A 21,542-nucleotide genomic window follows, 5' to 3' on the forward strand; every position below is an offset into this window, starting at 1 on the left:
GAGAAAAAAGGAAAAGCCCATTTATACGGATGCATTGGTTTAGTCCATTAGTCCACAGTTTTCATCCAATCTATTAGTGTAATAACTGAATGCTTGGTGAAGTCAAAATGGTGAGGAGCTCAGGCTGGAGGTGAAGGTTTCTGTGAGGTTGAGAAGGAACCGAGTGTAATAAGGGACAGACACAGGAAGAGAGGGGGCACTACAGTAACAGATGGACTTAGAGGGATTACATGATTCAGGATGGGTTTGTGACATAAATTCCCAAGAAAGACAGAAAAGAGAGTAGAGTGGCGTGGAGACAGACGCTCAGTCGCTCCATCGGGCTTGCATCTCCGACCGACTATTGGCCAGGAGGATTAAAGGGAGGAGGGCAGCTGGAGAGGTAAGGGTCACTGATGCTCATCCTGGAGGAGGAATACTAGTGACAGATACAGAAAAAGACGAAGAGGGCAGTGACAACGAGAGTCTGGTCAGGATGGAGCAACGAGGTCTTATGGAGCTTTTTGATTAAGAGCAGAGATAACGGAGGGCTGTAGGGCGGCAAAAAGTGAATCCTGAAAGTGTTTAAAAGTGGTTGTTGAACTTCATGTTAGACCTGGAGTACTACACGGAGCAAGAAAAACATCTTTGGTAGGTACGTCTCTTTTTTTATGAGAATAACTACAGTTGTAAAGATTAGTTAATCAACAGAAAACAAATTGTTTCAGTTTTGAGATTGTCAGATGTGAGAATTTGATGCTTTTCTTTGTCGTTTATAATAGTAAAACTGAGAAGCTTTTTCTTTTCTACTGATGTTCCAATAAAACAAGTAAAGGAAAATTTCTTGTTAGGTTCCTTAGAATTATAATGGTCATTTTTCACTATTTTCTAAATGATAAATAGATAAAATAATTTATTTATTTCAAGACATGTATTGCTTTTCGTATATTAGCCCAAATGGATCTTTTTTGATGTACCAGTATTACAGCTCTCAGATATTTTGGTTAGTGCAGATTAAATGAGGCCAACGGTTGTGTGTCCAGTTTCCACTTTGATTGGTTACTTAATTAGAGCTGCAACAATCAGCCAATTCAGTAATTAGTCTACTGAAAAAAGAAAATCAACCATTTTGATAATCAATTAAGTGTTTCAGTCATTTTAAGCAAAACTATAAAACATTTGCAGAGTCTACCTCCTGAAATGTGAAAATCGGTGCTTTTATTTGGGATTTATGATATTGTTTGAGCTATGATGCAGTAATTGTATGTTTGTCTTTGGGTTTTGGGCTGTTGGTTGGATAAAAGACAAAATTCGAAAATGTCACTTTGAGCTCCGGGAAACTGCGATGAGCTTTTTTCTTTTTTTTTTTTTCATTTTACAGACTAAATAATGTTTGACTGCTCGTAAAAATAATTGTCAGATCTAACGATAATGAAAATAATGGTTAGTTGCAGCTCTATACTTATTATTTATGAAGACAAGAAAACCCCTCAATGATTTATAAAAAAGCTTTCACCAATTTTCTTTGTATGATTAACTAAAAGTTATATCGGTGTTATCATCTTTATGCTAGATAGTGGTTATTCTAGGAAAAAATCTATGGGTTTGTTTGCATCCAGCTTGTTCATACTGTAAACGTTTGCGAATTTAAATTGGTCACACTGTATTTCGTGTTTAATATATTACAACCAAAGGTTTTAGAGTAATGTTCTTCAGCCTTCGAAAACCAGGATCAACATCACTTTTCTTGTGCTGCTTTCAGATGCCCTTCACAGGTTTTTAACCCTTCGAACCCTGAGCAAATGAGTTTGATTTCTTTCAGAAACATGTAAATGCAAATGTAAAGAAGGCAAAGAGCATCTTGGCACAAAGTTATGTGAGGAAATTAGTAAATTTGGAAAATGATTCATTTTTAAAATCTAGCATAAATACCGCAAAAACTATATTTATAATTATCGTAATTAAAAATCGAAAAAGGAAAGGAAAATGAAAAAATATTTACAGAATTGTTATTATTTTTAGCCACTTTTTTCACATCTTTCCAATTTTTCTTTAAAAAAAAATTTTTCTTTTTTTGTCTGTCTTTTTGGATAATTTTCTTGTACTTTTTACTCTTTTTTTGTTGTTTATTTTGGAGTAATTTCTTGATAAGATTCGCATTGTATTTTCAACGTTTTGGAAAGATATCAGGCCAATTTGCTCAGGTGTCAAAGGGTTAATTGAGAATATTTTACAGATTCAGTAAAATAAAATCTATGTCAAGAAACAGATTTTTACAGATTGTATTCTTTTCAATATGTAGACATAATGTATTGTTTATTCATTGTCTTTTTAAAAATGTTGTGACCTATTTTTTGCCATTATTATTATTATTATTATTATTATTAGTCAGATACTAGAAACCAACATGGGTCAGTTCCTGGTAGATTTTTATTTTTAAATTTTTTTTTTTGCTAATTTCTCTCACCTAACTGATGTTCTGTTGTGTTTCAGGGGCTGTGGGCTGGCAGTGAGAAGTTGCATGAGAGAGACACACAGCAGTCATGGTCAGAATACACTTCACACTAAAACACACCTAACACAAGCAGATTATCAGGGATTACTGGCAAAAACTCATTTAGATCTGTGGTTTATCCATAATTTCATCAAAAACAGTAATCTCTTGTTTTTGCTCCCCTCCGTCTTCTCTTCCACTTAGGGTCCAGCTGCGGGGCTCATAACGAGGGTCCGGCCTGAGTGTGTTGATCAGGAAGCAGGGAGACATTAGCAGCATAGCAAACATTACTTATTCTTTAATAACCTCTCCTTAAAAACAGCTGGAGGACGTGTGTGACCTCAGGCGGTTTTATGGCTCTTGCTGACATTCATTCATGTTAGATGTCACCATATGGACACTCTGGTTTTAGTCTCTGTGTGTCCCATTCAACGTTTAATTTGGCTTTCTTGCCAGATGATGGATTGGGTTTAAGGATGTCCTCTATCTCCTCTTTTTTTAACGATAAATTCCAGGATCTTTTATTTTGTTTTTGGAAGAGTCACACTGACTTATCGAGTGCACACTAAAGGGTCTCCAGCCGCTGAGGTCAGGGGATGTATGGCCACACGGATCAATAGCAGGATATCACATTAAAGCTGTCTGGTCAGCATACTGTTATATCCTTGCATTTCTCCTACAGTCGTCCACCTAAATCCCCTCTTGTTCATTTCTTTGTCCCATCTGTCCTTTCCCACGTGTATCAACTTCAGAGCATCTTATCCGCCTCCCTCCCCTCACGCTCTCTCTTTATCTATCTCTCTTTTAATCACGCCGAGTTTACAGTATCACTTTGTCAGCTGTGTTTTGTCATCTTCTGTCCGTACTGTTACATCACATTTATCTTTTGCTTTCCGTTTAAAACCTGGCAGATCATCACCTCTTTAAACCACCCCTAAACATCTGTGCTGCCCTCACGGCTCCATCTGTGACTGCAGTTGTACCCTCTGTCCTCTTTGTCCTATTCCCACGTGCAGCAGCTGCCCCCTCTTGGCCTGACTCTCCCCTCTCTCTGTCTCTCTCTGGCCTCCCCCCGCGTCTCTCTTCACCTGTGTGGCCATGCTGGAGCGTCTGTCCCGTCGCTCTCGCTCCCTGCTCTCCCTGACCTTGACCACTCTGGCTCTGGCCCTCTCCATCCTGGCTCTCTGCACCTCTTACTGGTGTGAGGGCACCCACAAGGTGGTGAAGCCCCTCTGCCTGTCGCCCGTCAAGATGAAGAACTGTGGTCAGAACAACAGCGAGCCTTACACCACAGGTAGGTGTCACTTTGGTTTTGACCTCTACATGTAAAAATGTGTTTTGTGCATCATATTTCTTTCTTTGGTTTGTTTTTTTTAAGTATACTGGAACTTACATTGTTCGTTTACTGTTATTGGAAAATTTGTGGGCATACATTTATTTTTATGTGTAGGATTTAGTGGCATATAATAATAACTTTATTTATATAGCATCTTTAAAAAACTGTTGTTTACAGACAAAGCAAAGGCACAATCTCAGGTAACATTAACAAACATGCCAAAGAAGAGGCAAATAAAAGTCAAACAAAAAGGCAAGAACAAAATGTGAAAACAAAATGAGAATAAAGCAAATAAAAGGAATAAAGCAGGCAAATCCTGAAAAGGCAGTTAAAGTAGTAAATGAATAACAGAAAATATAAAAGAATAAATGCAATAAAAGATGATAAAAATAATCTAAGAAATAATACAAGAAGAAGACATCACATCAGTGGGGTTAAAACAAAGAAAAGAAGATTAAAAAAATAAATAAGAGATAGATGAACAAGTAAATACATTTAAAACAGGAAATGATGGTAAGAACAGGACATACGAAGGATAAGGAACAGATGAAGAGCAGCAAAATGAATGAACAGAAGGAGAGAGATTAAATAAATAAAGATGACATCACATGAAAGCAAGGCTGTAAAAGTGAGTTTTAAAAAGTGATTTAAAAGATGTCACTGGTTCTCCGAGTCTCATCTCCTCAGGCAGGTCATTCCCAAAATCGAGGGGCCCTGTTGGCAAAAGCAAGGTAGAACGTTGAGGTTGTGTAAGGAACAATGGTGGCCGATACAAAAACACAGAAAAGGGAACGGCTTTATCTAGAGCCAGTATTTGGTTTGTCTGTGCTGGGCTACCGTAGAAAAACATGGCAGACTCGGTGGGAAGGGCTTTATATATAAATATAAACATCTCATTCTAGGGTGATAAAACCCAAAAAGTTTTAGTTTCATGTGATTTTAAACTCATTAAAATATCGTTGTTATTATTTTATATGATTTCTGCCAATGCATGGCCCTAAATCCAACTCACTGGATCTGAGGTATCTATTTTTTTGAGGAGCACACCCACATTTATGCAAGTAGCTCGTATCTGACTTTGACAATAATCTGAGTCTCAACAGAACATTTAAGTGTTTAAGCAGGGTGTAGAAGTTTAGCTACTGTTTAAGGGACGGTTCTCCCCAAATTAAAAATGCATATTTTTCCTGTACTGCTCTTTGATAGTCTGGATTATTTTGGTTTGAGTTGGAGAGTGTTGGAGATATCAGCATTAGAGATGTCTGCCTTCTCTATAATATAATGGGACTAGATGACAGTCAGCTTGTGGCGCTTCGAAAAACACATGAAAAAAACAGCAATGTCTCTTTTCAGAAATCATGACCCAAATGTGGAGATACTACAGTGTAAAAATACTGCAGAGCATTTCAGTGTTGTAACTGGTTGAGATGGAGCTAATTTAAATGATTTAACTTTCTCTTTGGCATCATATTTTTCATGATATGGTCCTGTTTTTATGTAAGATGTTAATCTTCAAACCAGTAAGTGTAAATATCTATAATGTTCCACATTATTATCAAAGTTTATGACTCCACAATGGCGAATATGAGTATTTCACAATATTAAACTTTGCTCGGCTAAAGCGAAATAAGACAATACTGAACTATAAGATGCCTGCTGACCTCAGTATCTGTTGCAACATGTTCACAGTTTGTCATAAATATGGATTCATCCTTCCTGACGTCAACAGTCAGATGTTTTCCAGATGTCCTCCCAGGCTTTTGCAATAGTTAGGCATAATTTCAATGTTGAAACATATTTACTGACCAGGTTCCACCCATTATCGCCACGGTTTGATATTTTTCAGCTTTAAAGGCCTACTCCTAGCTTCATAATGCATCATTGTTTTAAGTTATTGAAGAAACATTAGTCTGATTTCCAATGAAAAACAGGTATTTTTATTATTTATATACTTCTGAAAAATATGCATCATAGTTTGACAAAACAATCCTAACTGAAGGTCTACTTACAAGCTTTTTTTGGAACTTTTTCACTGCATCTCATGTCCGTCATCGTTAGACTCCATCGAGCGCAAACAAACAAACTCTTTGAGACTGTTCGATGTGATTAGAGATCTTTCCGTGGTGCGAGGTGTTCTGGCAGTAGATACAAATATTGATCTGTGCAGTGAATTGATTGGTGGGTGTAGTAGAAAGAAAACTGCTCCCAACAAGGCTTGTGGGTTAACTTGTGTATCCGGGTCATGATTTCTGGAAAGAGACACTGTTGCTGAGTGCCAACTTGTTCCATTATATTGGAGAGAAGACAGACACCTCCAGTCTGATATAGGGGTCGACAGATTATCGGCCTGGCCAATTATTGGGGCCGATGTTCTTCATTTTGCCACTTTTCTGTATCAGCGTTTTATTTTAATGATCGCCGATAAAATTATTTAATTAAAAAGTGCAAAGAAAGTGTCAGCATGGAAGGAACTTTTACTGTGTAAATCCTCAGGGAACTAGTTTTATTTATTCATTTCTTATTTCAATAATCACTCAACTTTATTTTAAAAAGTTGCTGGGAACTTGCTATATATGATTTTGAACGTTTTAGTTTTGATTAAACATTTGCTAAAGGCATTTAAACAATGGTTTATGTTGGAGTTTGTTAAGTTTCAAATTCGAAGTATTGACAGAAAGATTTTCATGTTTATTTTAAATGGATTTCGGTTCCAGATATCATTCATTGGTCTCATTAACTACTAGTAATCGGTCGTGGTATCGGCCCTGAAAATCAACACACTTTGGTAGCAACTCACACCAAAACAGTCTAGACTGATAAATAGTGCTACAGGGAAGAGGAAGAATATGTATTTTTGATTTTGAAATGAACTTTCCCTACAATTGTGCATACATGGTATGTTATGTTTACCTTTGTTTGAGCGTCTGTGCGTGTGATCAGTTTGTTATTGTGCTCTATCTCTTCCAAAGTGCGCCAAAGGCATAAAATGCAGTTTTGAGATGTTAACTTCACCAAAATTTTGGCCTTGACTTTTGACCTGATTACACAAGTATTGAGGGTTTTTTTTCACTGCATAACAACCAATACCTCAAACTAATCTGAGTGGATAAACTGACAGGCGTCTCCTTGTGTGATTGTCCTTGGTTTGATGTTTTTTAATCTCTTTTTGCACATACCTTAGTCCCACAGTGAATTATGGCTTAGAATAAATCTGTGGGGTGTGAGTGTAGATCCCAAAGGTTTATTGGTCTGTGGGGGATAGTGCGCTGCCTGCTGCCTGTTTTTTTATTTTCTCAACAGATATGTTTAATCCACAATGAGATTACCAGCTCTTACTGCACGGAGGAATCATCTTTGATTGCTGCATGTACTTTGTGTACTTGTACAGAAAGATCTACCTTTACAGTGCTGGATTTAACTCTCCCTTATGCTTCTGAACCTGATTTACAAACACACGTGGATGTATGCATGTATGTTTTGGTGTCTCTTTATGTCTGTGAAGAAATGATCCACTCGGTGCATTTTGGATACAAGGTGCAGTCTGCCAAGCCTTCATGTGACTGGAAAACACAGAGCCGTGTTACTTTTGAGGCCATGGTGTAATTAACTTGTGTTGTGCTCACTGTTTTGAAACTGTCTCTTATTCTTAAGCGCATACTCCTTTTTTTATTCCAACAGTTCTCGATCAACACACATCTGCATGCAGTGTGTGGTAGTCATTACATTTTCTAACTTTTTGGTGCATCCAGTTTTTGATATATTGGAAAATATTCAGTCAAAGTTATATATTTATGAGGCATGACTGCATTTGCAGAATGCACTTCTGTGTTTATGTACATGTAATGAATGTAACTCTTTGAATGTTGATGCTGGTAGTTCACAGGAAGAGGGTCCTGTTGTTGTTCGATGTTTGCATGATATTGCCTCTGTGTATGTGGGTTTCCTTTCCACATTCTTCAGAAATGTGATCTGGATTGAGGCCACAGATATGTGTGAGTGCCAATGTGTTGGTGTCTATGGCCCAATCCCATTTTCCTTGAACTCTTCCCTTATAAAATGGGACTCTTCAAGACCTGAATACATAATAAATAGTCATAAATGGCATTTAATGAAACATATTTGACTAATGGAAGAGCAAAATAACATTTGATGGAGATAGAAAGCATGGATGCTCGCGATTTGTTTTCAACTTAAATTTCACGCTCTGAGCAAACAAGTTAACAACCTGTGCTTCTACCCTGCCACGCTGCACTGATATTACGGTAGTGGTAACCCTTTGTTTCCGCATTGCTATTTGTAGATATACAAGTCAAACAAAAGTCCATTAATTCCTATGAGAACCTCTGTGATCTCTGATGTGTTTACAAAACTCCTCTTTCTGTTTTTTTTTTTGTTTTTTTTTTGGTCTGGGATTTACTTTGAGTACATTGAAAAAATTGAACTGCTGCGTCAGATTTGCGACAAATTGCACTGTGCCTCAGGAAGTTAGTATAAAACCGAATTAGCCAACAGATTAATAAATGTATCACAGCTCCATTTATACATTATTTTTAAGTGAAATGTTCATCGGCATGTTCTGACGACATCGTATGTATTTTAACTACATATTTTACAAAACAAACCTGACAGATCAACCTCCTCACTTCTTTGTCGCCATGCATTGGGCCTGTTTTTGTCTCTGTACTGCTCCATGCACATACTCCAAAATAATGGAGTATGTACATGGAGCAGTACAGAGAGTGGAGTAAAAGAAAACCTTCAAAATGACTTTGTCAGCCAGTTCTGTGGTGGAGTTTGTATCAGTCTGTAAAGAGATGCCTCGTGTTGAATGTGAGGGGTGCACTAAGTTAAATTTCCGGTGTTAATTGCCATCAGTACACGAGTGATCAAAAGGAGGGAATGTGCCATAGAAATATGTCAAATATGGAAATGTCATACACAATGCACATGCACAATGCTCCAGCCACTAACTCCATCATCATGAGAGGAACATGCAGGTTCAAAAATGTGCCTAAAATGCTCGTTGTCTTCCTCTTGTTCTGTCAAACAGAGAGTCCCACTCAGAACCCCTTCAACCGCACCCTGTCTCCAGCCAGGCGGGAAGAGCTGGCCAAAATCAGACAGAGGCAGCTGGCCAACGCAGTTCAATACATCTGGGAGACGGGAGAAGACAAGTTTGCTTTCAGATACTTCCACACTGGTTTCTGGGAAAGCTGCGAGAAACACAATGATGGTGAGGTCACAAAGCCGACGTCCAGTCACACGTAAACTACGAAAGTTGCTCTTAATCGCAGTCAGTGGTGGACAAAGTAGTCAACTCTGTTACTTGATTCAAAGTAAAGGTACTCCTGGTCAAATGTTACTCCAAAACAAGTCAAGTTGCTCAGTCAAATTATTACTTTAGTTAAAGTACTGGAGTACTTGCATTTAAAAATGACTAAGTATTGAAAGTAGTTTGTTTTTTTTAAATCTCAATGCACATTTACAGAATCAAATGACTCTAAAACAACCCACTGAATGACTGAACTGACTTGCCTATAGAACCTGTACTTATTGAATATGCTGCAGAGAAGAGATGCCCATAATCTTGTAGGCCGTGTTGAAGTTTTTGCATAGTAAACAGAGCAAACATTTAAAATGATACAAACCTCTCTCCGTCACAAAAATGTCAAACATGGACTTGAGATATGGCCATGGGTGATCTGGTGGGGAATCTTCATCTCCATCTGCAGCCGTGGGTGATACTAACGCTGCATAACCAAATACAACCTCCTGTTGATGACCCCTCGTCTCTACCTGTCTCTACTGATGAGGTTTAAATGCTTGTGAAAGGCTTCTGAATGCAGCCTAGGAAAACTATTTTCAATCCAGGTCTTAGAATATTAAGTAAATGCACTTCATCATCACTGTCCACCACTGGCTGCAATATTGGTTACACTCCTTTACTAGTTTTCATAGATTCTTTTAAGTCTCAACTCTCTGCAAAAATATTGTCCCTTGAACTAATTTCTGTCTCCATTTGTTAATTTGGTTGGCAGGGGAGAAATGTCGAAGCTTTATAGATTTAACACCTGGAGAAACACAAGGTGAGTTGTTATCGGCTAAAATGCAAAAACATTTGGCTGCTTTTTCAACACTTTTTGTACATGGGTGCATGTGTGTGAATAGTGCATGTATTTTCCAATGTTGCAGGTGTGCTCTGGCTGTCAGTCATTTCAGAGTTTACATACATCGGTCTGCTGGGCATGGGCTTCTTACTGATGTGGCTGGAGGTCTTGTGTTCTCATAAAGAGATGCACTCACTAAAAATCAATGCCTATGCAGCGATCTGTACTGTGTTATCAGGTAAGATTCATTCTTCCACTAAGATCATAACCACCTGCTTCTCTATGTGTTATTTTCTGTTTCTGTGGTTCTTTATTATGTCTGTTTTTGTTTGTTTCACATCCTTATGTAGGTCTTCTTGGGATGGTGGCCCATATGATGTACACGACAGTGTTTCAGATGACAGTCATTGTGGGCCCCAAAGACTGGCGGCCTCAGTCCTGGGACTACGGCTGGTCATTCGCGTAGGTGTCTGCTCTTCAGTGACAGCATATAAGCCTTTATTATTTAAATACGTCAATTAAAAAGTTGTTATTTACAGACTGGGATGAAATGTTTCTCTCATCTGTTCCCAGTCTTGCCTGGGTGTCCTTCAGTTGCTGCATGGGAGCCGCTGTGGTCACACTCAATTCCTACACAAAGACCATCATCGAGCTCCGCCGCAGACAGAGGCTGCGTTTGGAGGAAGCCAGAGCCGCCACTCACGCTCCTGCCTATGATGAGGTTGTTCCAGGAGGTGGGCTCTACTCTGTCAGCGGCCTGCTGCAGTGTCCAGACAGCATGATTGACGTAGCGTGGGCCCCGAACGGAAGTGTGGTAGGAGTGGGAAATGGGGATGTGCCAACGTTGGTTTTGGTAGGAGGCTGTGGGCCAGAGGGGTGTGAAGACTGTGAGAGAGAGATGGATGAGATGGACGAGGCCATGGACCGAGTCGATTCACCTTGTTAGGGAATTTATACTCATCAACTTAAAAGGGCTGAAAAAGGAAAAACGCTGTCACCGTGCAGGAGAAGGATTGATGTGAGCAAACAGATCTGTTGTTTCTTCTCTTTCACTTTGACTTTCAGTGACGTTGGGACGTACTTATTGCACTTTGCGGTCGTTGATTCAACGCATATCTAATTGCAAAGACTACAGTGTATAGATATGTCACACTGACATGCAAGATTGCATGTTTTCTGGGTATTTTTCAGTGCCTCATGGTAGGAAAGTACATTTTTGTCTTCATACGTAAATGCATAAATTATATTATTTTATTGTGTATATATTAAAGGTTCTGTATGTGACGCCTCTGTTTGAGGCCGTTAAGTGACCTGCAGTCATAGATGTATAATAATAACTAGATATGGATGTCAAGATGGCGCTTATTCATTCCAGTGGATATGCTCGCCATAAAGATTTTCTAGCTCCCAGTTTTACTTCCTCAATATGCGGCCCACTGCATATGTGCAGTAATGTTTCTCTCGCTGGCCCCGCCCGCGAGTTCCTGCTTGGCTCAAAAACTTGACATTGTGATGACGCAATTGATTTTTAAATCACTTTTCTCGGCTCAAGGAAAGTTTTACATAAGTAAAATCGACATCAATCAAAAAATAAATAATAGAAAGAGTCATAATTGACTTGCAGTTGGAGGTTTCCTGTTAACAGTTTTGCAGACGTGTCTTTTATAATGGTGGCCTATGAGGAAAATGTTTTTGGACTGCAGGAATTTTTTTTTCACTGCAATACCACAAGTGGCCACTGGAAGCAAGACTGAGCTGCTTTCCTGGAGGCCTGAACTGGCCTGATCACAATATAATGCACATTTCAGGATTTCGTTTTAGCACCTGGAGGCACTGAAATGATGAAATAGGGCCCTGAATTTAATGGTTTACAAGAATAAGCAATCTTGCACTGCCTGTGTAAGCTCCCCCTCACTCCCATCCTCCAGGCCACTACTTCTCAGGTAAGAGAACGGACAGCATCTCAGATCTTAGCTGCTGCAGCGATTTCAATTTGGCAAGGGCAAACCTCAGCCTGGTGGTTCACAGCGTGCTGGTGGCCCACAGCAGCAACAAAGCGTCCTGGTCCCGGGACTCGGGCAAGTCTACGATTACACCCTTCACACTCAGGTGTTTGATCTTGCTCTGACGGACTTTGAGTTGCTGCAGGGCGCTAAGTGCATGTCCTTCTCTGCCGGGCGGCTGTTGCAAAATGTTTTTAGGTGGATGCTGATCGTTTGTTGACGTTAGTCGACTCCATTTCCATTTAATGTTAGCTATTTTTGCAAACTGTAAGCGCTGTAGCAGAGCTGAAGAGAGGCAAGGTACTCTGGAACATGCGTAACATCACCTCCTCTGGATTTTGCAGTACTTTACATAGAGGTCAGTCCACAGGCTGCTGGAGGCTACTGGAAAAGTACTGGGGAAGTCTCCTTTTTAAAGTTATGTTACAACCTGTTTACCCATTGGCTGATTGACAATAAAAACAGTTCATAGTGATAAAAAATTACATACAGAACCTTTAACATGCAATGTATCAGGACAAAATATTGCGATGATACAATTTCTTGCATGGATGGGGTGGATGTTTCTTTTCTTGTTAATACCTAAACAGATCAGCCTGTCCTTTAGAGTAAATCATTTCTTATTTATTTGAGTGGGACATTCAACATGTTTCCTTTTTTGAGCTGTTCTCTCTCTTGTGTCTTGTCTCTTGCTATGCATGTTCACCAGAGGCTACGACAAACACAGTCTCTCTGTAGATGCACAGACAAACCCCATACGATAGACACATAGTGATAGAAAGATTACAGAGATTTTGAAAAGTCTGCTCTCTGATGTTGAACAGAAGATTATGTGTAAACCAGTAATCCCGAGTTGGATGGAAAGGAGGAGGAGGAGGAATAGAGTGAGGCGAGATGGAAGGCATGTGAAGGGATGGAGGGGTGGAGGGGGGAGCGGGTTGTGGGGGGTCAGCATGAAAGTTGGAAAGAAACGCAGGCACGCACACCCAGAGACTGCACAAACACAATCTGCACCATGAAAACATCACACTTTCAGGGAAATAATTGTTTGGTTTTTTTTTTTGTTTTTTTTTTTTTACATGGACATCACATTCAGGTATTCGGTATGTTTAACTTAAGATTATACAGCATCAATTTCTAAATAAATGTACCAAAATTTACCTCGAATGTTTGAAGGTTTTACATGTGGGATACTCCTGGATTTACTGTCGGCGATAAATACAACTGAAAAACTTAAAGAGCTACTTTTGTCAACCTACAGCATTATATTACACCATATGTTTCTAGGTCATTTAATAATTTATTGTTTCTTGGGAAAGACAAATAAATTGATTTTCAAAGCAGATATTTATGAGAAAACCTTTAATTGATTGTACAGTGAATAGAGTACAATGTGTGAGAGCTACCACCTCTATTAAGACATTTCAAGTAATATAAAAAAAACTGAACTGAGTATGATACTTTGCCTATACAGTTGTCATTACCATTAACTTCTCTGGATCCAAAATTTAATTTGAACAATTTAAAAGATTAACAATAGGGAAATATTTGTCATACACATTCTTTATATATTGATATATTGTCAGTTTGCACTCAGGTGAGAAAAGTAAGACTATTTGGCTATTCGGCCATTTACATCCAGCCCTACAACACAGTATACCTATGTGCTGTGATTTACTAAAACTTGTCAAATTGATGTGCTGAGGTCTGAAACATCTAAAACTCGGGCAGAAAAAACTCACAAATATACTTTCTAATGAACCCTCCGCTCCACTAGGTTTGTTTTCGTTGCTGCTCTTTGTACTTCAGGATCTGGAAATAAAGTTCCAGAAAATCAGGTGATGTAGTGAAAGAGCAACAGAGTACATGGAGGGTGGGTGAAATTGTCATGCGCAGGAATGACATATGGGAGATTGGGGATTGAATGCTGTGCCTGTCAGCATTGGCTTAGTATTTTTTGACCAACATATTCTCATCCCAACTCATCAAATATCGCAGCTTTTCAAAATACACTTTTGTTTTGAAATAAAAGGTGCAGTTTCTGCTCGTTAGACGCATACAGTCTTTGTCAAAGTAAACTTACAATGTAGGTAAAACACCTTGTATTGCCATTTTTTTCCTTGTGCAACAAAAGTACATGGTTAGGTTTAAGAAAAAAAGAAAACATCATGCTTTGGCTTTACATTCGTACGTAAAGCGAACAGCGAGCTCTCCAGGGTTTGCTGGACCCGTCAATCACCCATCCTGCCTGTCCTATTGGGACTTTCCTGCCCCTAATATTACGTTGTTACTGGCAGCGTTTCAAACTGATGCGGTGCAGCAGTATATCATACTGCTTCGAAGATTGCAGCGTATCCTTAATGGCAGTGTTTCACACCAACACCATCCAGTGGCGTTATAAACTGACACCACCTGGTTGCACATCATACCACCTGGAAAGTTGCCTTTTTGTGTTGGCATCTGACACCAAAATCACTGACCAAGGGGGAGTATTTGATGAATTGGGAATGAGAATAGGCTTTGTAAACTTAATTGACCTTTTTTTAAAAAGAAGTTGAGTACAATGCTGCTGAATGCACATTGTTTATATAAACTTAAGCAGAATAGCTGAATAGACACGTTATATTTCGACGTTTGATACCCAGAAATGAACATTTGCGTGGGTGTAAATGGCCACACTGACTATCCCATCCCTCTTGCAAATAGCATTGTTGGCTACAAACACCTGGGTGCACATAAAATCTGCCTATATATTATGTATAGCATCAACAATAGTCACCAAAAATCTTGTTTTTAGCTGTACACACATTTTAAACACTACGCCATAATTTGCCTCTTTTAGCCTCTATTTGATATAAATTCATCGACAAACAAAACAAACATGACATGAACTTACTGAAAAGTTAGTTGTAACCAAAACACTGCAAAGAAGAGTATTTACACAAAGTGGATGAAAGAGGAGGGAAGAAAACGTCTGAGAGGGGAAAATAAAAGTTTCAAAGAGTATAATGAGAGAAAGAAGGAGGGGACGAAAGAGGAATTACTTTATTGTTTCATTGGTTCGTAGTGGATAAGACGCATTGCATTCTCATTTTCAATCACTCCTTTGATGAACTCGCCTTCAGCCAGTCGCTCTACAGGAGAAAAGAAAGAAAGAGAAAACAGTAAACAAGATATACAGTAAAGAGTGAGGGGTGAAGAGGTTGAATAATGTGTCTTATCTAAGAAATCCGGTGTTATCTCCCATGTGTGTGTATGTAATGTATGTATGTATGACAGTAACATGCAAAGCAGTGGAGTCATGATACATGGCTGGTACAATCATGCTAAAGCTTGCATGACACATGTGACGCTGGGATGTGCCCCCAGGTGGATTTATCACATGTACTATTGTGAAGCCAAACAGCTGCAAAATGTAATCTTCACTAAAGGATGCAAGAACAGCTGCTGAGGAAAGGTAGTAAGAGCTTATACACTGATTTTATCTCCCTCTGACATTAAGTACGTAGCGATAAGAACACGATGACCTGTCATGCACTGCGGGGGCACAGTTTAGACACACGTGCGTGTGATTTTGTTTACCGTTGTCTTTCTTTTCGAAGTAAGACCACAGCTTGTTGGCTCTCTTCTCGGGTGTGTTCTCATCCTCTCGTAGCCTGGCCTGCTCCTCCTTTGGGATCAGCTTAAATATGGCCTGAGAGGGGGTTGGGTATAAGATTGGTTATAATGCTGCATCATTTCTAACACACAAATAATGTATGTAACGTCAACACAGAATTAAATGAGTGTGTGCAAGCAAAGAAGCATGCAGCCTGTAGGACGAGTGAGTAAGCTCGAGATAATGAGTGTCTTTGGGTTTGTGGAGCGTCTGATGCAAAACAATTTGACATTTAGAGAAAAGCTACAGGCCAACGCTTTCTCTCATAGTCACTGTTTACTGTCATTAGCCATTGTACATGCTGCGTAATTTGCCTGAATGCTACAAAATCAAGTAGCCTACAATTAAGTCTCACACAAAATTAAGCCTACAATCCTCGCATGACATCTGATCTGCTTGAAGCAGCTACAAGAACAATCCTGGAGGGCTTGCCCATCGCAGTTCACATGTAGACTATGTATACAAACTAAAAATAATAATAAATCATTACTAAGCAGCCCACAGCAGCACTTTTAGGCCTGTGTGCCATTTCTGAGTCTGGAATATGCCACTTAGATTCCAGCAGATTGTAAATGACTAAATGACTGTGCACTTTAGGTTCAGGCCTTTAAGTGTGTCCCACTTAGAGAGGAAGCACTCATCTCCCACATTTAAGACACCTAGATTAACATGGATTAGTGCCAAGACTCAGGCCACAGGCCAAACACCAAGATGTCCTCTATTTTCTCCCTGGACTGTAACTCCATTTTACCCCTCTGATTTTGTGGTCTGCATAGTTCACACTGAGTTTATAGATGACAAACAATAATTTTTTAATAATTAAACCAGATCTGTATCACGCACATATGTGGATGAAATCTCAAAGATACACCGTATTTATACTCTTTTTTACTTGTCATTGTCTCATCATTCAGTGTAGTTTACTATACTTGATTAAATAATATTTAGCAGGCCCGTCCTTCCTTACTCACATATTCAAACCCACAAACGAAAGCAAATATAGTCCTATCTTGATTATTTTTTTTAAATAATGGTATTCATTTCTGTGCATATAGCAGATTTATTTCTCTTCTACCTCTCCACTGAGTCTAATTCTTTTGTATGTTGTTGAGCTTTTGGCAGGGTGGCTTTAAAATGGAGCTATTTTGCACACTGGTTGTAAACGTGATGCATATGGCCTCAGCCCAGTTGGCCAGGAATGCAATCCCATTACAATGCCAGCTGGATGCTCAGCTGATCTGTCTAAACCTCTTACAATTCTATATCATTCATCTTAAAACAGAAGATAAGAAAGTTAACAACCTCCATCAGAGATTTAATTATGTGAAAACAATGACTAACAGCTACTATACAGTAAATTACAGTCCAAAGAGGTAGCCTTGTTGATCAGAGAAACATGGATTAGACTCAGGGATGATGAGCGGTCCTTCTATAGACGGAGCAATGCAACGGTAGTCTTGCTTAAGAGTAGCGCAGCCTACATTGTCTGAGAGTCAACCCTGTAATCACAGAGATTACCAGGGGTTTGAGGCTCAAATAGACCAGCTAATTGGGCTGGCAATTAGTGCTGGGACCTACATACCGTAAGAGGGATGGGTGCTTTCCAGTAAATAGCAACTTTTTTTACATGGATTAAAAGGAGTGGGCAAAATTCCAGGAAAAATGAATACCTGCACATCATGCTGCAAAATGTTTGTGGTGTTAAGTAAGCGTGCAGGCGTTACTTTTTTTCTTCATGCAAACAGTTTTTTGATAGCCTTGCACCTTTGTGATGTGCATATATTCACTTTCCTTCAACAAAATACCCAGCCCTGTCTCCTAGAAATGAACTTAAAGCTGCAAAAATGTTTGTACTGAACAGCAAAATGTTTGCTTACAATGTATTTCAATTGTTTTCTGCCAAAATAGCCGATCTTGCAATACAGTATCCACTCAGATTGGCTACAGAATTATTGTTTTACGAACTTTTTTAAAAATAAATATTTAACCAAAATCACATTTTTCACTTAACCTCAAATTAATTGCATTTGTTGCATAAGACACGAGTCTGGATGTAAACCTGGGGTGCTGGTGTCAAAGTCCTGCATTTGTTCACCCACCTTCCTAGCTTGCAAAGCCTAAACAGTACAAGACTGTGATGTTTTGTTACCTGCAGACAAACTCCTGCACTCTTGCAAAAATAATAATTTTATTGCACTGGGAAAACAGTTTTGTGGCAAAGAGAAGTCCTCCTAAGCAGGAGTGGCTGTGAGTTACCACAAGATAATTAAGAAAGCAGTTTAGTAACACACAAACATAATTTCGAGGAGAATGGGTTGAAATACCAGAAAAACCTCAAAATATGGTGTGGTACGATAATTCTCCAAAACTATTTCCTCAAAAATGACTAAAGAGTTAAATCAATACTTCACTGGAAAAGAAAAGTTAAAAAGTAGTATTCACTACAAGACTGTCGTATTGGATTGCATGATGTCAAGTAATCCTCTTATCTTGTGTGTTTTGTAGCTTTGACAACTTAAGAAAAAAACATTTCTCTGAGGAGCAACAGATCAGCTTAAATTTCTGATATTATATGATTGTAACAGCAGCAAAGCTAAACATGGTGAAATGAAAAAGCATTTATGTCTTTAGCACTTCTAGTCGACATAGTTTGATTCTGCTCTCCACAAGATACGATGCATGTTTTGAAATGAATCTGAAATGGCAAAAATATTTAGAGCAGATCACTCTACACTAGAAACTGTGGATACCATTAAAGGGATGAGTGTAACTCTGGACAAAGATAGACAATAATTGAGTCTCATTCCCACTTCATCATAAACCAACTTTTTGATGTGGTAGTTGTACTGAACCAATCAACCCAAAGCGCCGATATTTGACAACCTGGGAATTAGACGTAGCAATCAACGAAATCTCTCTCCAGTTACATACAGCACCTTTGAACTGCTCATACTAGAACCACAACTAACTCTTTTTGTCATTATCTATCACATCGCTGCATGTATCCGCCTTACCTGACAGATCTCCGTCACTTCTGTCTTGTTGATGTATCCGTTCTTGTCCACATCAAACAGCGAGAAGGCCCACTCAAGTTTTCGGGTAGTCTTCCCAGTGGAGGTCATGTGCAGTGCGATGATGTACTCCTTGAAGTCCAAAGTGCCGTCATCGTTGGTGTCAAAGGAGCGGAACACATGTCGTGCGTAGCTCTTGGCATCGCTGTCTGGAAAAAAGCGAGCGTAGATCTGCTCGAACTCTTCTGGCGTGATTCGTCCCGTTGGGCACTGCGTCTGAAAGTTCTCGTACCACTGGGAAATCTCAGTTTCAGTGAATTTGGTGTTGAGCTTCAGATCCTCCAGGATCTCCTTTGATATTGCGCTACTGGTGGTATTTCCCATGCTGGTTCCTTTTAGTGTCTTTGTTTTGACGAACTCACCGGCAAATATTTGCCACCTGAGTTTTTCTTCTTTTTTTCTGCCTGAACTTCTCCTTGTACAGAATATTTACCACTTACTCGACCTCTTCAGTTGATCTTAGAAGCCAAAGAGAACCCTTAAAGAGAAAAAAGAGGATTACACATATGGTTCAGTCCACTTATCAAATCCTAAATTGGTTGAAACCACTTATTAAATCACATTGCAAGGATGATCAGAAGTAATATAGGAAAAGCTTACCTGTGTGTTGTGCAGGCAGCTGATAGCTGGAGAATTGAGACTGTGTCTGGACAGTAAGACGCTGAGAGATAAGGAGGGGAGGGGGAAACACACTCCTACCACGGGCGAGTGGGTTAATCACGTTAACACGGGATTTACCTGGCTGAGCTTTTGACTAAAATGATCCCCCGGATCCTACTTTTCTCTATCGGGTCTAGAATTATAGAAATAGCTGCACTATAAGTGTTCATTTCCTCTGTGAAATAAAGTGTAGGAAATCTGAGTTATGCCATGTGGTAGTGCATTTATGAGGTTAATAGTCTTGACTCAGTATAAAACAATCACCAGAAAATCAATGCATTTCACGGTATTCTTGTGGGCACAACTCTCTCATAAAATCAGCAAGTATTTGATTGTTGCAGAAAACCTTCAAAATGACCTTAATATAACTTTTGACCAACAGATCAACAGACACGTTCACACGGCTCCACGTGGGGTCTTTTCAAAGCTAGCTTTGGCAGCAGTGTGTCTGCTATTTCAGAAGTGGCCTTTCAGTGGTTTTAGTTGACCACTGACATCTAATTCCAGACTACCATCTGTCCAGGAAGTTTAACTCCCCTCCACCTCCAATCCCACCCACGCCCCTCACTGCCGTCCTTCTCTGTGTATGACCTCCTTCCGGTCGGACGATGTGACCTCTCACTAACTTTTCTGTCACTAGTCAGTTTTTTTTTTTTTTTTTACTGAGCCAAATGTTTAGAAGTGTTTTCCTTACCATATTACATTTTTGCTGTTGTTATGTAGGGCTGGCATGAGATTTTTACTAAGCAATAATTGTTGTTATTCACAATAACAAGTTCACAATAACAATATTATCGCAATATCTATAAATAGATTTGAAAAAATAAATGAATAATACTATCAGTGAACTTTATCTCCAACTTTGTTTATTGTGCGTTTTGTCCAAGTAGCAACCTCCAAGGCTGCCAAAAACTGCAGTTCCTCCAATTTCCACTTGAGGTTGACTCCAAAACAGAGTCAGACTCCCATGTTAATAAACATCTTTGTAGCCTGGTACAAAAAAACAAAAAAAAAAACAGTTTTGGTCTCGATTGCTAATTTCACTACTCATGACAACTGCTGTGGTGCTGAAAATTAACGGTCCATGAATAACATTACGTACGTAAAGTTATGGAGGTAAGGTTTAGGCAAGTAAAGTTACTATGGCCAGGTTTAGGGAAAGAAACAGGGTATTATTAACCTATCAATATTTCAATTTCAAAAACAACAATTATGTTCAATATCAGTATCTTGTGACACCCCTGTCTGGCTGCCAAATTCTGCTTCGTTTTGGACTTTGTTGGCTTGAGTTTTCCCTTCACAAAGTATTATCTCGTGCACTTCAGGCGTCCTGTTTTAGTCCTGACTTGCACAAACATGCACACTCATTACTTTACTTTCATATTCACTGGTTTGAAAGTTTCTATTCAGTCCTCTGGGTCTCTGTCTGAATGGAGACTATTTCAGCATGAAAGTTGAAAAGGATGGCAAAGTTAAGGGGGTGTGTGTTGAAATGATAAAAGTTCTTGTTTATGATAATCATTCATGTCTTATTTTTGCAGCCTAATTTTTTTATCCATAAATATCAAGTTCAAGTTTCACTTTATTGTCCCACACTGTAAGAATTTTGGATCGGGCTTCCACAGCACACATCTAAGGAAATAATAATAATGATAATAATGATAATAATAAATACCCCGATGCTGAAATACATCACAAACATCTAATACAAATTTTTTGGTGAAGTTCCCCCAAACCCATCATTTTATATATGCCTGAAAGAAATCTACATCTTTCTCAGTTCCATCCTCATTTATGAGATCTGTTACATTTAATTTTTTAACTAAAGTACTGATAAAAACGTTTTTAAAACTTATTAGTGGTCAACTACTTTTACAACTACTTTAAACCTCCTCCTTGATGGTATAGCTGGTACTTGCATGTGTGAAGGGTTGGTCATTATTGTTTGGCCCAAAACAGCCTGTTTGTAGGTAGGCTGCAGGGATGCTGTTTTGCACCTGTTATCTATGCAGTCTGCATGAGTCGGACCAGTTAAGACTTGAAGTGCAAGAGAGATTACCAAACCACTCTGCTATGCTGTATATAATTGGGCTCTCAAAGACACCATGAATTCTTAGTAGCCGTGAGAAGTGCAGACGTTGTTGTAGTCTGCTACAGAGACCCTTAACATACATGTTCCAGGTCAGCGAGCTGTCAGTGAGTCCATCTATTGGATTACTTCTGACCTGCCCCAG

The 21,542-nt window shown here is 39.1% G+C and overlaps 2 protein-coding genes across 4 annotated transcripts; one reads left to right on the forward strand and one right to left on the reverse strand.

Annotated features, from left to right (window-relative positions):
• The first annotated feature begins 48 nt into the window (after nt 1-48).
• Nucleotides 49-13,264, forward strand: LOC121945755 (germ cell-specific gene 1-like protein). 3 transcript variants are annotated; one of them, XM_088084421.1, is made up of 8 exons: nt 49-634; nt 2,473-2,525; nt 2,678-3,767; nt 8,860-9,042; nt 9,848-9,895; nt 10,002-10,154; nt 10,267-10,378; nt 10,490-13,264. In XM_088084421.1, the coding sequence occupies exons 3-8, from the start codon at nt 3,572-3,574 to the stop codon at nt 10,860-10,862; spliced, it is 1,065 nt and encodes a 354-aa protein (XP_087940547.1). In that variant the 5' UTR covers nt 49-634; nt 2,473-2,525; nt 2,678-3,571; the 3' UTR covers nt 10,863-13,264. The 3 variants fall into 3 exon arrangements, with proteins under 3 accessions (XP_087940547.1, XP_087940546.1, XP_087940545.1); XM_088084420.1 differs by having other exon boundaries at nt 49-630; XM_088084419.1 differs by having other exon boundaries at nt 49-2,525.
• Nucleotides 13,265-14,947: 1,683 nt separating this feature from the next.
• rcvrn2 (recoverin 2) lies at nt 14,948-19,285 on the reverse strand. The gene is made up of 4 exons (XM_042490573.2): nt 19,249-19,285; nt 18,592-19,126; nt 15,502-15,613; nt 14,948-15,053 (listed from the first exon to the last, which is right to left on the reverse strand). Exons 2-4 carry the CDS (start codon nt 18,970-18,972, stop codon nt 14,965-14,967), a joined length of 582 nt encoding a protein of 193 aa, XP_042346507.1. The 5' UTR covers nt 18,973-19,126; nt 19,249-19,285; the 3' UTR covers nt 14,948-14,964.
• Between the last annotated feature and the right edge of the window lie 2,257 nt (nt 19,286-21,542).

The sequence above is a fragment of the Plectropomus leopardus genome, chromosome 11 (genome assembly GCF_026936395.1).
Source record: "Plectropomus leopardus strain MGB_pleo_1.0 chromosome 11, ASM2693639v1, whole genome shotgun sequence".
NCBI lineage: Eukaryota > Metazoa > Chordata > Actinopteri > Perciformes > Serranidae > Plectropomus > Plectropomus leopardus.